General features: G+C 43.6%; 2 protein-coding genes across 4 annotated transcripts; one reads left to right on the forward strand and one right to left on the reverse strand.

Moving 5' to 3' along the window:
* On the forward strand, nucleotides 1–10,470 carry LOC135512786 (uncharacterized). Of its 3 annotated transcripts, none has more exons than XM_064935159.1 (6): nucleotides 1–1,064; nucleotides 8,776–8,896; nucleotides 9,249–9,322; nucleotides 9,419–9,553; nucleotides 9,633–9,718; nucleotides 9,844–10,470. In XM_064935159.1, the coding sequence occupies exons 2-6, from the start codon at nucleotides 8,805–8,807 to the stop codon at nucleotides 9,976–9,978; spliced, it is 522 nt and encodes a 173-aa protein (XP_064791231.1). In that variant the 5' UTR covers nucleotides 1–1,064; nucleotides 8,776–8,804; the 3' UTR covers nucleotides 9,979–10,470. The 3 variants fall into 3 exon arrangements, with proteins under 3 accessions (XP_064791231.1, XP_064791233.1, XP_064791232.1); XM_064935161.1 differs by having other exon boundaries at nucleotides 9,252–9,322; XM_064935160.1 differs by lacking the exon at nucleotides 1–1,064 and adding an exon at nucleotides 7,208–8,476.
* Nucleotides 10,470–13,627, reverse strand: amh (anti-Mullerian hormone). The gene is made up of 7 exons (XM_064935158.1): nucleotides 13,219–13,627; nucleotides 12,528–12,854; nucleotides 12,256–12,425; nucleotides 11,817–11,928; nucleotides 11,621–11,729; nucleotides 11,082–11,515; nucleotides 10,470–10,989 (listed from the first exon to the last, which is right to left on the reverse strand). Exons 1-7 carry the CDS (start codon nucleotides 13,358–13,360, stop codon nucleotides 10,568–10,570), a joined length of 1,716 nt encoding a protein of 571 aa, XP_064791230.1. The 5' UTR covers nucleotides 13,361–13,627; the 3' UTR covers nucleotides 10,470–10,567.
* Between the last annotated feature and the right edge of the window lie 297 nt (nucleotides 13,628–13,924).

The raw sequence follows: 13,924 nt of genomic DNA on the forward strand, positions 1-13,924 counted from the left end.
AAGGAGAGGGAGTGTACCAAATACATGACGTTTGATGAATTAAAGGTCCAATGCAGCCGTTTTTATCTTAATATCAAATCATTTCTTGGTAACAATTAAGTACTTAAGTACATTACTCTGATTGTTTTAAATTAAAATGGTCAAAAAGAAACAAAAATAGCTTCTTAGCAAAGAGCAATTTCTTGAGCAAAAATTTTGCTAGGATGATCTGGTAGTGGGGAGGGGGAAACTGAAAACTAGCTGTTATTGGCAGAGAGGTTTGGAACTCTCTTTCTTATTGGTCTGTTAAAGTTAGCCTCGGTAGATAAAGCATCATCCATTAAGGCTGCAACGGCATCATTTCCATTCTTAAAACTTCATCAGGCTAGGCCCCTTTTTTCTCCACTTTCTGTCTGAATGACGTGCCCAAAGTAAACTGCCTGTTACTCAGGCCCTGAAGCCAGGATATGCATATAATTGGTACCATTGGAAAGATAACAATTTGAAGTTTGTATAAATGTTAAAATAATGTAGGAGAGTATACCACAATAGATATGGTAAGAGAAAATCCAAAGAAAAACCAACCAGATAGTTTTTTTTTTGAGAGAGACCATGCTCTTCCAATGGCCGGTATAAGGGCATACTCAATTCTACCTCCCAGGATGCAATTCCTGTGGCTTCCACTGGGTGTCAGCAGTCTATGTTCAAGGTTTCAGGCTTGAAACTTGAATAACGAATAAGAAATAACAGTTTTAGTTTTGGAAATCCATGTTTGCGCACACCAAGACAAGACTAAAATCAGTTTCCTATTGAACATACTTCTTTCCGTAAGAAATATTATAGTTTGATTACATTTTAGGGTATCTGAGGAATATATAGTAATGCATTTTGACTTGTTGAAACAAAGTTTAGGGGTAGATTTTCGGACTCCTTTCTCTGTATGTTGAATGAGTGGATTACTCAAATCGATGGCGCCAACTAAACTGACTTTTTGGGATATAAAGAAGGATTTTATCTAACAAAACGACACTACATGTTATAGCTGGGACCCTTTGGATGACAAATCAGAGGAACATTTTCAAAAAGTAAGTGAATATTTAAACGCTATTTGTGAATTTATGAAACCTGTGCAAAAATATTTTGATGTGGGGCGCCATCCTCAAACAATCGCATGGCATGCTTTCGCTGTAATAGCTTCTGTAAATTGGACAGTGCAGTTAGATTAACAATAATTTAAGATTTCAACCGATATAAGACACTTGTATGTACCTAAATGTTTAATATTCATAATTTTTATGATTATTTATTTGAATTGCATGCCCTCCAGTGTCACCTGAAGTTGTCCCGCTAGCGGGACACCTAGGCTTAAGATTAACTAGCTTTAATGGCAAGAATGCTAAATATGCATACTTTATGGGACACCATTTTCCATCAGCATTTTCATATTTTTTGACAACTAAGGTTCATAAAGGAAACAGCAAGTGTACCTTTAACCATTTATTAGAAAAGGTTACAATGCAGTCTTTGACACTCCCTGATCTGTTTCACCTGTCTTTGTGCTTGTCGACACCCCCCTCCAGGTGTCGCCCATCTTCCCCATTATGCCCAGTGTATTTATACCTGTGTTCTCTGTTTGTTTGTTGCCAGTTCGTTATGTTCATCAAGCCTACCAGTGGTTTTCCCCTTGCGCCTGTCTGTGGCTAGTTCCTGTTTTCTAGTTTTCCTGGTTTTGACCATTCTGCCTGCCCCTGAGACTGCCTGCCGTTCTGTACCTTTTGGACTCTGATCTGGATTACTGACCTCTGACTGCCCTTGACCTGTCATTTTGCCTGCCCCCTGTTCTAGTAATAAACTTTTGTTACTTTGACACTGTCTGCATCTGGGTCTTCCCTAAAACATGAAAGTACGAACTGGCCATGACTGACCCAGCAGACTCGGACCAGCTCCATCTCCCCCAAGGAGCCACCATTGGAAGGCACGAGGAGTTGTTTCGAGGTCTTATGGAAGGGTTCCAGACCTTGGCAGAACGCCATGACCGAGTGTTGAACACATTCCTGGAGCAATTCCGCTGGTTGTCTGTTAGGAAGCCTACAACGACAGTAACCTACCAGCCCCTCAGTATCCCGGCTGTTAGCAGCACCACCTCCCCGGCCACCCTGGAACCCCACCTACCTCCCCCGGAACGCTTCGATGAAGAATTGGGCACCTGTCGTGCGTTTCTCGCTCAGTGTTCCCTCATCATCGAGCTGAAGCCCTCCTCCTTCGCCTCGGACCGCACTATGATAGCATACCTCCTCACGCTGATGTCAGGGAGGGCTCTTGCCTGGGCTATGACAGTATGGGAACAACAGTTGGCCGTATGTTTCAGTCTGGAGGAGTTAGTGGCAGAGGTTTTCGATGCTCCATTGTCTGGGAGAGAGGCTGCCCAGAAGTTACTCGGACAAGACTCCCTCAGTGTGGCGGACTATGCGGTGGATTTCTGCATGTCGGCAGCTGGGAGTGCCTGGAACCTGGAAGCACTGTTCGACATGTTCCTGCACGGAATATCAGAGGAAGTAAAGGATGAGCTTGCAGCCTGGGAACTACTGACGGATCTCGACTATCTCATCGCCTTGACCATTCGGATCAATGGGCGACTACGGGAACGAAGGAAGGAGAGGAGATTCGATTTCCCTCGGCCGCCCAAGGATTCCACCTCGCCTCCGAGGTATCCCGGAAGTCCCCGACGGCTCCATTTCCAAGAGAACCTTAGGCTACCTGAGTTCCCCCGAGAGTCTCCGAAGTCTGCCAACTCACCTCTTCACGAGTCAATGCAATTAGGCACAGCTATACTGTCTCCAGCCCAACGGCTATACAAGCTTCAGACTAAGAGTTGCCTGTATTGCGGGACTACTGGTCATTTCGTCTCCAACTGTCTACTAAAAGACCAGGCTCACCGGTAGGAGCGAGTACTCTGGTGGGCCATACTGCGAAAATTTTCTCTCCCCTTACTCGCACCCCTTTTCATGCCATTTTGCTATGGGGGAACCAGTCAAAATCTCTCTGGGTATTCATCGACTCTGGGGCTGACATGAGCCTTATTTACATAAGGGAGTTGACCAAGATCCCAATGGTCACTCTGACAGAGCTCCAGAGTTCCTCTGTGGAGATAGGCAAACCTTCCAGAATTACAACCGTCTTTACAGCACTCCACCAATCAGGCCTTTATGGTAGAGTGCCAAACGGAAGCAACTCCTCAGTAAAAGGCACATGACAGTCCGCTTGGAGTTTGCCAAAAGGCACCTAAACCAGATTCTCTGGTCTGATGAAACCAAGATTGAACTCTTTGGCCTGAATGCCAAGCATCACGTCCGGAAGAAACCATGCACTATCCTTACGGTGACGCATGGTGGAGGCAGCGTCATGCTGTGGGGATGTTTTTCAGTGGCAGGGACTGGGAGACTAGTCAAGATCGAGGCAAAGATGAATGGAGCAAAGTACAGAGAGATCCTTGATGAAAACCTGCTTCAGAGCGCTCAGGACCTCATACTGGGGCGATGGTTCACCTTCCAACAGGACAACAAACCTAAGCACACAGCCAAGACAACACAGAAGTGGCTTTGGGACAAGTCTCTGAATGTCCTTGAGTGGCCCAGCCAGAGCCCAGACTTGAACCCGTTCTGGGTTCACATCTCTGGTGAGACCTGAAAATAGCTGTGCAGCAACGCTCCCCAACCAACCTGACAGAGTTTGAGGATCTGCAGAGAAGAATGGAAGAAACTCCCCAAATATCGATATGCCAAGCTTGTAGTGTCATAACCAAGATCACTCAAGGCTGTAGTTGCTGCCAGAGGTGCTTCACCAAATTACTGAGTAAACGGTCTGAATACCTATATAAATGTCATATTTCAGCTTTAAAATATATATAAATTACCAAATATTTCTTGAAACTTGTTTTTGCTTTGTCTTTATATAGTACGGGAAAAAATGTTGGAGTACAATACATTTTATTATGGGCAGAATGGGTAATTCAACTCCATCTTTCATCGAATCAGATGGCTTATTCATCTCAAAACCATTTGATGTTGCCAATTATTTGAATGATTACTTCATCGACAAAGTGGGCAAGCTTAGGCAGGAAATGCCAACAATGAACAGTGAGCCATCGTATATATGCATACAAAAACCAAATAATGAAAGAAAAGTATTGCAAGTTAGATGTTAGTTAAGATGTTAGATGTTAAGTTAGATTTTGTAAAGTTAGTGTGGAAGAGCTGAAAAAATTGTTATCGATCAAAAATGACAAACCTCCTGGCATTGACAGCTTAGATGGAAAGTGACTGAGGATGGTAGCTGACTCTTTAGCCACTCCTATCTGTCACATCTTTAATCTGAGCCTAGAGAAAAGTCTTGTCCTCAGGCCTGGAGGGAAGCCAAAGTAATTACGCTACCCAAGAGTGGTAAAGCGGCCTTTATTGGTTCTAACAGCAGACCTATTGCTGACAGCCCTTCGCAAACTGTTGGAAAAAAATGTGTTTGACCAATTACAATGCTATTTCTCTGTAAACAAATGTGTTATGGCTTTTCAACCTCAGCCATATTGTGGATTCAGAGCTATCTAGCTAATAGAACTCAAAGGGCTTTCTTGAATGGAAGCTTCTCTAATGTCAAACATGTAAAGTGTGGTGTACTGCAGGGCAGCTCTCTAGGCCCTCTACTCATTTCTCTTTTTACCAATGATCTGCCACTGGTATTAAACAAAGCATGTGTGTCCATGTATGCTGGTGATTCAACCATATACACATCAGCAACCACAGCTACTGAAGTCAGTGAAACCCTTAACAAAGAGTTGCAGTCTGTTTTGGAATGGGTGGTAGGGAATAAACTGGTCCTGAACATCTCTAAAACTAAGAGCGTTGTATTTGTTACAAATCATTCCCTAAGTTCTAGACCTCAGCTGAATCTGGTAATGAATGGTGTGGCTGTTGAACAAGTTGAGGAGACTAAATTACTTGGTGTTACCTTAGATTGTAAACTGTCATGGTCAAAACCTATAGATCCAATGGTTGTAACGATGGGGAGAGGTCTGTCCGTAATAAAGAGATGCTCTAATTTTTTGACACCACACTCCAAAAAGCAAGTCCTGCAGCTTCTAGTTTTGTCTTATCTTGATTATTGTCCAGTCGTGTGGTCGAGTGCTGCAAGGAAATACCTAGTTAAGCTGCAGCTGGCCCAGAACAGTGTGCCACGTCTTGCTCTTCATTGTAAATACTATGCATGCTAGTCTCTCTTGGCTAAGAGTTGAGGAAAGACTGACTGCATCACTTCTTTCTATAAGAAACATTAATGTGAAGAAAATCACATTGTTTGCACAGTAAACTTACAAACAGCTCTGACACACACACTTAGCCCATCAGACATGCCATCAGGGGTCTTTTCACAGTCCCCAAATATCGAACAAATTCAAGAAAGCATACAGTATTAAATAGAGCCATTATTGCATGGAATTCAGTTCCATCTCATATTGCTCAAATGAACTGCAAATCTGGTTTAAAAAAACAGACAAAGCAACACCTCGCGGCACAACGCCTCTCCCCTATTTGACCTAGATAGTGAATGCATTGATATTTAGGCTACGTGTGCCTTTCATATTTTTTTTATGTAGTTCTGTCCTTGAGCTGTTCTTGTCTATTAATGTTCTGTATAATGTCATGCTTCATGCTTTGCCTTTTCAGCTTGAATGGAGGATGCTTTATGTACAAGCCAGTCCACGGTAATTCACATCAAGCCGAGACAGAGACTCCCTAGGTTATATTAAAGGCAGACTCAAGGATATGACGTAGAAAATAAACAGCATAGTGGATTAATTTTCACAACTACATGCCAGAGAACACCAAGATTGGCAAATTCGCCACTGGCGCCCTGTGCTCTTCACAGATGAAAGCAGGTTCACACTGAACACATGTGACAGTCTGGAGACGCTGTGGAGAACGTTCTGCTGCCTGCAACATCCTCCAGCATGACCAGTTTGGAGGTGGGTCAGTCATGGTGAGGGGCCGCACAGCCCTCCATGTGCTCGCCAGAGGTAGCCTGACTGCCATTAGGTACCGAGATGAGATCCTCAGACCCCTTGTGAGACCATATGCTGGTGCGGTTGGCCATGGGTTCCTCCTAATGCAAGACAATGCTAGACCTCATGTGGTTGGAGTGTGTCAGCAGTTCCTGAAAGAGGAAGGCATTGATGCTATGGACTGGCCCCTGTTCCCCAGACCTGAATCCAATTGAGCACATCTGGGACATCATGTCTCGCTCCATCCACCAACGCCACGTTGCACCACAGACTGTCCAGGAGTTGGCGGATGCTTTAGCCCAGGTCTGGGAGGAGATCCCTCAGGAGACCATCCGCCACCTCATCAAGAGCATGCCCAGGCGTTGTAGGGAGGTCATACAGGCATGTGGAGGCCACACACACTACTGAGCCTAATTTTGACTTGTTTTAAGGACATTACATCAAAGTTGGATCAGCCTGTAGTGTGGTTTTCCACTTTAATTTTGAATGTGACTCCAAATCTAGACCTCCATGGGTTGATAAATTTGATTTCCATTGATCATTTTTGTGTGATTTTGTTGTCAGCACATTCAACTATGTAAAGGAAAAAGTATTTAATAAGAATATTTCATTTATTCAGATCTAGGATGTGTTACTTGTGTTTGAGCAGTGTATATAAAACACAGAATAATCACGTTTGACTGCACTGGGCCTTTAACAAACAAACTGTACTACTCCTCTAGGCCATATGCTGTAGTCATGTTTTTGATTAAACTGTATAGTTTAGACATGTGGATGATGATAATGTTTTGGATTGTGGCTATATCTAATGGTTGGAGAGCACTTTGTTGTTATAATTAACACAGGCTACTGCCTTAGCTGCAGTTTGTACACCATTCATGTAATAACTATGTCTCCACTACTGGGTGTTACAGGTTAGGCTTATGCAAAATGCAGCTATAGATTTTTCAACTAACCTTCTTTTGGTGATACTGTCTTCATTGATGATTTGGGGAAAAGGCTATCTTATAAATGTCCGTTTCCAGTTGCAGGAGGTTCTACAAAAACCAAAGAGAACCTAGAATTATTAAATTCATGTTTTGCAGTACGCAAAGAGGTTTTTTTGTGTAACAGGGTTGGTTATGTTTCCACTTGCCACATGTATTCAAAGTTTATGTATTCCTATTGGTTGGTTACATTTACATATCAATAAGATGTTATGTCATTGGTTACGCTTGCAGTTACGGGGAGATTGCGAACATCAATTCTTCCCAGTCTGATAATTCATGATAGGTCACGTTCTGAAATAGTGAATTCTATTTACAATGTGTACGAGTTCACTATGTACATGTCCTGATGTGTGTGTATATACAGTATATACACTCAGAGGACAGTTTATTAGGTACTGGGTCAGACCCCTCAGGAAGAAAAAGAAACGCACACCTATTTAGGCGAGGTGCTGGCTAGCGGAGAAGAAAACTTGAAAATAAAAGAGAGCTGCACACTCTAGGAGCTCAGATGCAAAAATTGAATTACCAACGTTTCGACAGCCAAGCTGTCTTCATCAGGGTATAATCACAAACACTGGTTCGGACCCCCCCCTTTGCTTCCAGAACAGCCTGAATTCATTGGGGGTATTGATTATACAAGGTGTTGACCAATTGGTATCAAGGAACCGAATGTGTGCCAGAAAACATCCCTCACACCATTACACCCCCGCCACCAGCCTGTACCGTTGACACCAGGGAGGATGGGGTATTGGTGATTGCATGCCCACTGGAGCTGCTTCTTGTTGTTTTTAGCTGATAGGAGTGGAACCCGGTGTGGTCGTCTTCTGCAATAGCCCGTGTACTGTGTGGTTATTTGCCTGTTTGCTTGCATGAATCTTGCCATTTCCTGCGACCTCTCTAATCAATAAGCTGTTTTTTGCCCACAGGACTGCCACTGACTGGATGTATTTTAGTTGTCACACCATTCTCGGTAAACCCTAGACACTGTCGTGCGTATAAAGCCAAGGATGCTGGCCGTGTCTGAGACACTGGAACCGGCGCGCCTGCAATCAACGATCATACCACACTTAAAGTTGCTTCGGTCACTTGTTTTGCCCATTCTAACGTTCAATGAACAGTAACTGAATACCTTGATGCCTGTCTGCCTGCTTTATATAGCAAGCCATGGCCACGTGACTCACTGTCTGTAGAAGCAAACCATTTTGGTGAACGGGGTGGTGTACTTAATAAACTGGCCACCGTGTACGGTACTTGTTAGATATCGGGGGCATCCTGGGATGTGCGTTTGTATGTTATTGCTGTAAGAGATGAGTTAGGTAGCATGCTCTAATTGTAATGGTCGCATTTTCTAACTGCTAATTCACAGTTATTTCCATGCTAACAGACGAATCACGAATCTACAGCCATCAATATAATGTTGTCCTGCACAGCTAATGTACTTCCTTGTGTCTATCGTCAGGTACTTACATTTATTGTATTTTGTACTATATTTGTTGTTATGATGATTTTAATGACAAAATACCCAGTCTGATAATTCATGCAAGCGACATGTAATGCCCTTTAATGGAAACATAGTTATCACGTCTCTGGCATACAAACTGTAGCTATACTGCCTATTTCCCCTCGCCATAGCCTACAGTGACACACTTCGAAGATAGGGATCAGAATGGTATGGTGTTTATGAGGGTGGCCAGGCCATAGCATACAGGGTGTATAGCAGCAATCCCTCCAGTGATGTATTTTTACTTTTGTCATAAGCTCTCAGCTGTGCCTGCCTGTCAGGGACCATGTCATCTGAAGCAGGGCAGGCTATAAGACACTTTCCGACCCCAGTGAACAGAAATCAATTGCTTTCCATAGGAGAAAAAGGTCAACCCAGGTAAGACTCAATCTGTCATGTATGGGTTTTTAAAGGTTTGCATTATAATCTAGTTTGGGAATCATTTATTTGACAAAGACTGTCTATATATTACTCTTCCTCTGTTGATTCAGCAAGATGTCTATTTCTAGCAATGCTACATGGTCTATGCCACATATGCTTTAAATCGGACTGAACCGCCTCAGAATAAACATGCAATGTAACCCAATGCATGTGTATACTCAGCTCTATCCTTGTAGCCTATGTGGTTTAAGAGTGAATTTTCAGTTGAAAAATGTAGATTTAGTCATAACCTTTACTGAGATGCAGAATACACAATGTGTTAGTAGTTTCCTCTTGAAATATCTTGCAGCAGCAAAACCTCAATATTACCGGACTTTACAGGACGCAACAGACCCAGAACATTATCATCTGAGAGCCTCGGCAGTAATACAATCCTTATCCAATACATTTACATTTCTACATTCAGTAATAATATATTTTGTCCCATGTTGACTTATTACTCTCTCTGTTTACCTCTAGTGTCATATGAACGCATTTTGTCCATCCAAAGTTTGAGTGAGGTTGAGAACCCATGGAAAAGCATTACTCTGAACCGTTGCATAGTGTTTGCCATCATCATTGTGCTTGTGAGCTCAGGCGTGAATGAAATACACGGTGAGTGTTGAAACATTTGTCATTTTCTCATAACCTCAATGCACACAGACGAGCTCAGGCACTATCTGTTGTGGTTCAGATGCTCTGGATGTACTGCTAGAGGAGAAGGATCTTCCTCAGATGTTCCTTGGAGGCACGGGTCTACAACCAGACGGCATAGCTCAGGTATTGGAGCTCATAGCTTATTTTCTTCAAGTGTCCCTCTTATAACTATCACAGTGAATAACAAATAATTACGTGCTCGGAACCTTATGTAATGATCCTGTGTGTTTCCTGTTCCCTCCCTGCAGCCTGCAGCCTCTCTGTGGGACAGCTTGCTGAGTTGGGGCTCAGACGATGGAAGAAAAGGAAATCCAAAGAGAAGAGGGGGAATCTTGAGAATCAGAAACAGAGATGTGTCTGACAAAGGGCTGTTAAAGGAATGATAGAGCAAATACATTATGGAGAATGGTACAGGAGGGGAAAGAGGAGGATAGTACAACAAGAAAGGAAAACATTTTCTGAAGGACTAATCAAAGTGTGTTTATTATGTTGAAATATAAGGATATATTGTAGTTAAAATGTTACTACTGTAAAAAAAAACATCACAATGATCTTAAATGCACCATACAGTCTTATCTGATCATGCATAAATGTTCTTCATATTTAAAGGGTATACAGAAATCAATAAGATGAGCTGGTTCCTATCTCGTATTTGATGATCAATATATTCTTTCAGCCTTCAATACGATCATGTGGTGCAAATTGATAATGCACAAATTGTACTTGAAAGATCCAATATGTGCACTGAGCCAATGAGTTTTCTATTTACATAACTGAGTGACAAAATGTGTATTAAATCAGTAAATCAGCTAATATTTTAGAGAACTAGATATGATAATGTATTTACAATAAACAAAATAAATGCACTCGATGATTTAAAACATGCAATTCTACTTGACTTTTATTGAGTAATGGTGCAACAACCCAGGTGCCCTGGCCCTTTAATACCAATCATTGCACCACATGGAGGAGTCAGCGGCATCCACACTCCTTGGCCACCATGTTTGGTTTGTAGCAGATATTGGTTCCATGCTCATCCAACTCCACCACCTTGAGGTCCTCATAGTCCACAGGCACACAGCAAGGCGAGCGCTCCAGGGCCAGGCCACTCTGGATCTGGCTGTTAAGCAGGATAGCATGGTTATTCCCGTTGGTCAGGGGAAAGCTGCAGACTCCCTGGCAGTTGTAGATGGTGGCCTCAGGAGGAGACAGCAGGTATTTCTCCAGGGACACGGTGAGACTGTGCAGTCGACAAAGGTGCCGGTTCCCTGGGCCCTTCTGGCCTGCTCTGGTGGCCCGCTGCCCCCTCTCCACATCCCAGGCTCCCACTACTGTCTGCAGGGCCTTCAGCAGAAGCAGGGCTCGGTACTGCGTCTCACTGGGGCTCCCAACACCTATGTGAGTGAAAGAAAAAAAGGTTTAAACGACTTAGCAATTCAATTCATGCCCAGACATTTATCATACATTTACATTGAGGCCTGCTCACCTGCTGGTGCTTCCTCGCCCTCTTTAGGAAGGACACTGAGTTCCTGGAGTCTCCTCAGTCTGTCCATTCCTGCTTTGCCCACCTCCTCCACCCGCATCTGGACCAGAACCTCCTCCAGCCTCTGCCTGAGCACCTCTAGTAGGGCGGGCTGCAGGGACAGCTCCCCGCGATGCCCCTGGAGCACAGAGCCCTGTGTGGGGAAAGAGAACAGGGTGGGAGCTGAGGAGTTGAGCAGCCTGGCAAGGAGGGTCTCACTGGACGACACCCCAAGGGACAGGGGGGGAAGAGAGTCCAGAGAGTACAGAGGGACCGAAGCAGCCCATGGTTGTGACTGCGTCTGTGGTGGCATGACATCACTGAGGAACTTCTGCAGCTCACACAGAAACGTGTAGGTCCCAGAGGGAGCAGGGGAGGGACTCAGCTTTTCTGTCACTCTGAGGAAGACAATTACACTCATTTAAGAATCTCTATGGCTTCAATCACTTAAAGAAAAAGACAGTAATAGTTACCGCATTTGAAAAAAGACAAAGCTAACTGACCTTTCATCAGTTCCTCTATTCGTTGAGAAAAGCACCAGGGGAATAACACTGACATCACTTCTTGTTCCGTCACCAATCAGGATACCTCGTAGTTCAGACAGCTTTTGTCCTGCCGAAAGGTGAATAATCTTGAGACATGTTGATGGAAGAAAAGCATATTAACTTGAACACGATACGCTGTAAAAGATATTCTTACCTGTCTCTGGTGTTTTTGTGTCAACATTGAATCTCCATTTCAGTTGACTTTTGCCCTCGGGTTGCTTTCCTGTTAGGATGAGGAACTGTGTTCCTTCTGAAATACATACTGTCTGAGAGAAGTGGGAATAGGTTGAGTCAGATAATAGTAGAACATCAAAAACTAAAGAAGCAAAATGTCACCTGCCACATTATCATGGTGAGAAATGCATCATCGTGATGATGTGACCAGTGACACTGCTTCGCGAAAGCACAATATCTTGAAAACTTGACAGCTGACATACAAAACATTTGGGACTGTGTCAACAGTGGACTTATGAAAAAATAGTTTTGGAGTGGAGTTTTCCTTTAATGGTCTATAAACATCATGGTAAAGACAAGACTTATAAAATGTGAATGACAAGTAAGAAGTTGTTCTTGAGCAGGTAATGAATTCAAACCTGTTTGTAAGGCTGCAGAGAGTGACTGGTGAAAGTGATGGCACCGAGCGCTCCTGTTCTGGGGTTTCTAAAGGCAAGGAGCAGTATGGGCTTGATATTGGAGAGGGGAGGCCGGGGGAGGTGGAAGGTCAACACAAGACCCCCTCCCTCCACTTCACCCTCCATGAGCTCTGATAGACAAGACATAACATCCCATTTCAGTACATTCAGAATCAGATCCATATCTGTGCCATACCTACAAAGCTGAAATCTGGAAAGAGACAAAAATTTACCTTTGATTGGGTGCCAAACATGTAGCCCATGTTTCTCTTTTTTGGCTTCTTCGGCTAGTGTGGATAAGGCAGGTACTGGAGCATCATCAGAGTGTGAGCAAACGCCAAATCGAGTCAAATCCTCCTTTCTCAGGTCGCTTTCCTGGCCCCAACCTTCACGAAGTGCTGAAAACATATCCTCAATAACCTCTCCATGAGATGGTATCCTTCCGAAACATGGAGTGTCCCCAGGTAGGTGAGGAGCGCTGGGATGGGAGTTTATGGTCTCCTTCACTGTTAAGGCATTCTCTCCCAAACCTTTTCCAACCTCCACTGAACGGTTGTCTCCTTGGATGAAAGAACAGACTAAATGTAGTCACAGAAGGCTGTATTCCCATAACAATATTTTGACAAATGTATAATTTGATGGTCAAAAGATGACCTTATTCAGAGATGATATTGCATCATTCACAATGTGATAAATTAAATTACAGAAAATTCTAATAAGCAGTTATTTAATGTAATTAACAAATAGAGCACAAAGTAAAAAACTGTGCATTACAATGCATACAATATTTTCTTGCAAATGCTAATGAATCCATGTTTGGTCACAGCTATGGCCAGGTCCCAGGCATACAGATTCATATCAATGTAACAAGTTACAAACAGCAGTACGGACAGTGTAATTGGGATGGTGAATAGTGTGACTGACCTGGCCCTGTTCCTGGGTGGTCTGGCGTGGGGTCCTCCTGACACCGGCCTAGCAGGCTGTCACTCAGTCTGCCCTGGTGTGGCAGAGTGACCATTGTGCTGGGCAGCAGCAGCATCAAGCCGAATATGCACCATAGCCTCATGGTAACCCTGTCTGTCCAGTCACGTCTGGATGGAACACTTGTTTTGGGTCAGGTCAGCGAGGGAGATGGGTTTTATGTACCGCCCTCTTTCAGCTAAGGAGGACAGGCTGCCAAATACGCAGCTCATACTATGTGATGTGTCCTTGAGAAACTATCCTATGTTGTAAGATGTGGAGGGACAGTGAATACTACGGTGGGTTGAGATAAGGCTAGGGAAAGGAAGCACAAGACAGACAATGGAGTGTTTTGTGTGTGGCAGACAGACACCTGCCCTCCCCGTGTCCCCGTGGGTGAGAAAAGACTGGCAATTGAAGCACCTCCAAAAAGGAAGGGAGGATGTTTGAAGGAGAGAGAAAAACAATTAATGACAATTCTATAAAGGCCATTCGTAGGTAATGTCTGGTCTATAAATGTAAATTACAGTATATCAACACTATCGTTGCTTCTGTGTCCTGCCATATCTTACATACAGTTCTTCTTCAGGGATGATCAACTAGATTCAGCGGCAAAACAGAATATACACAAATTACAAAATCACTTGTAGACTGCAAATTGACCGCAAGA

This window comes from Oncorhynchus masou, chromosome 24, assembly GCF_036934945.1.
Source record: "Oncorhynchus masou masou isolate Uvic2021 chromosome 24, UVic_Omas_1.1, whole genome shotgun sequence".
NCBI lineage: Eukaryota > Metazoa > Chordata > Actinopteri > Salmoniformes > Salmonidae > Oncorhynchus > Oncorhynchus masou.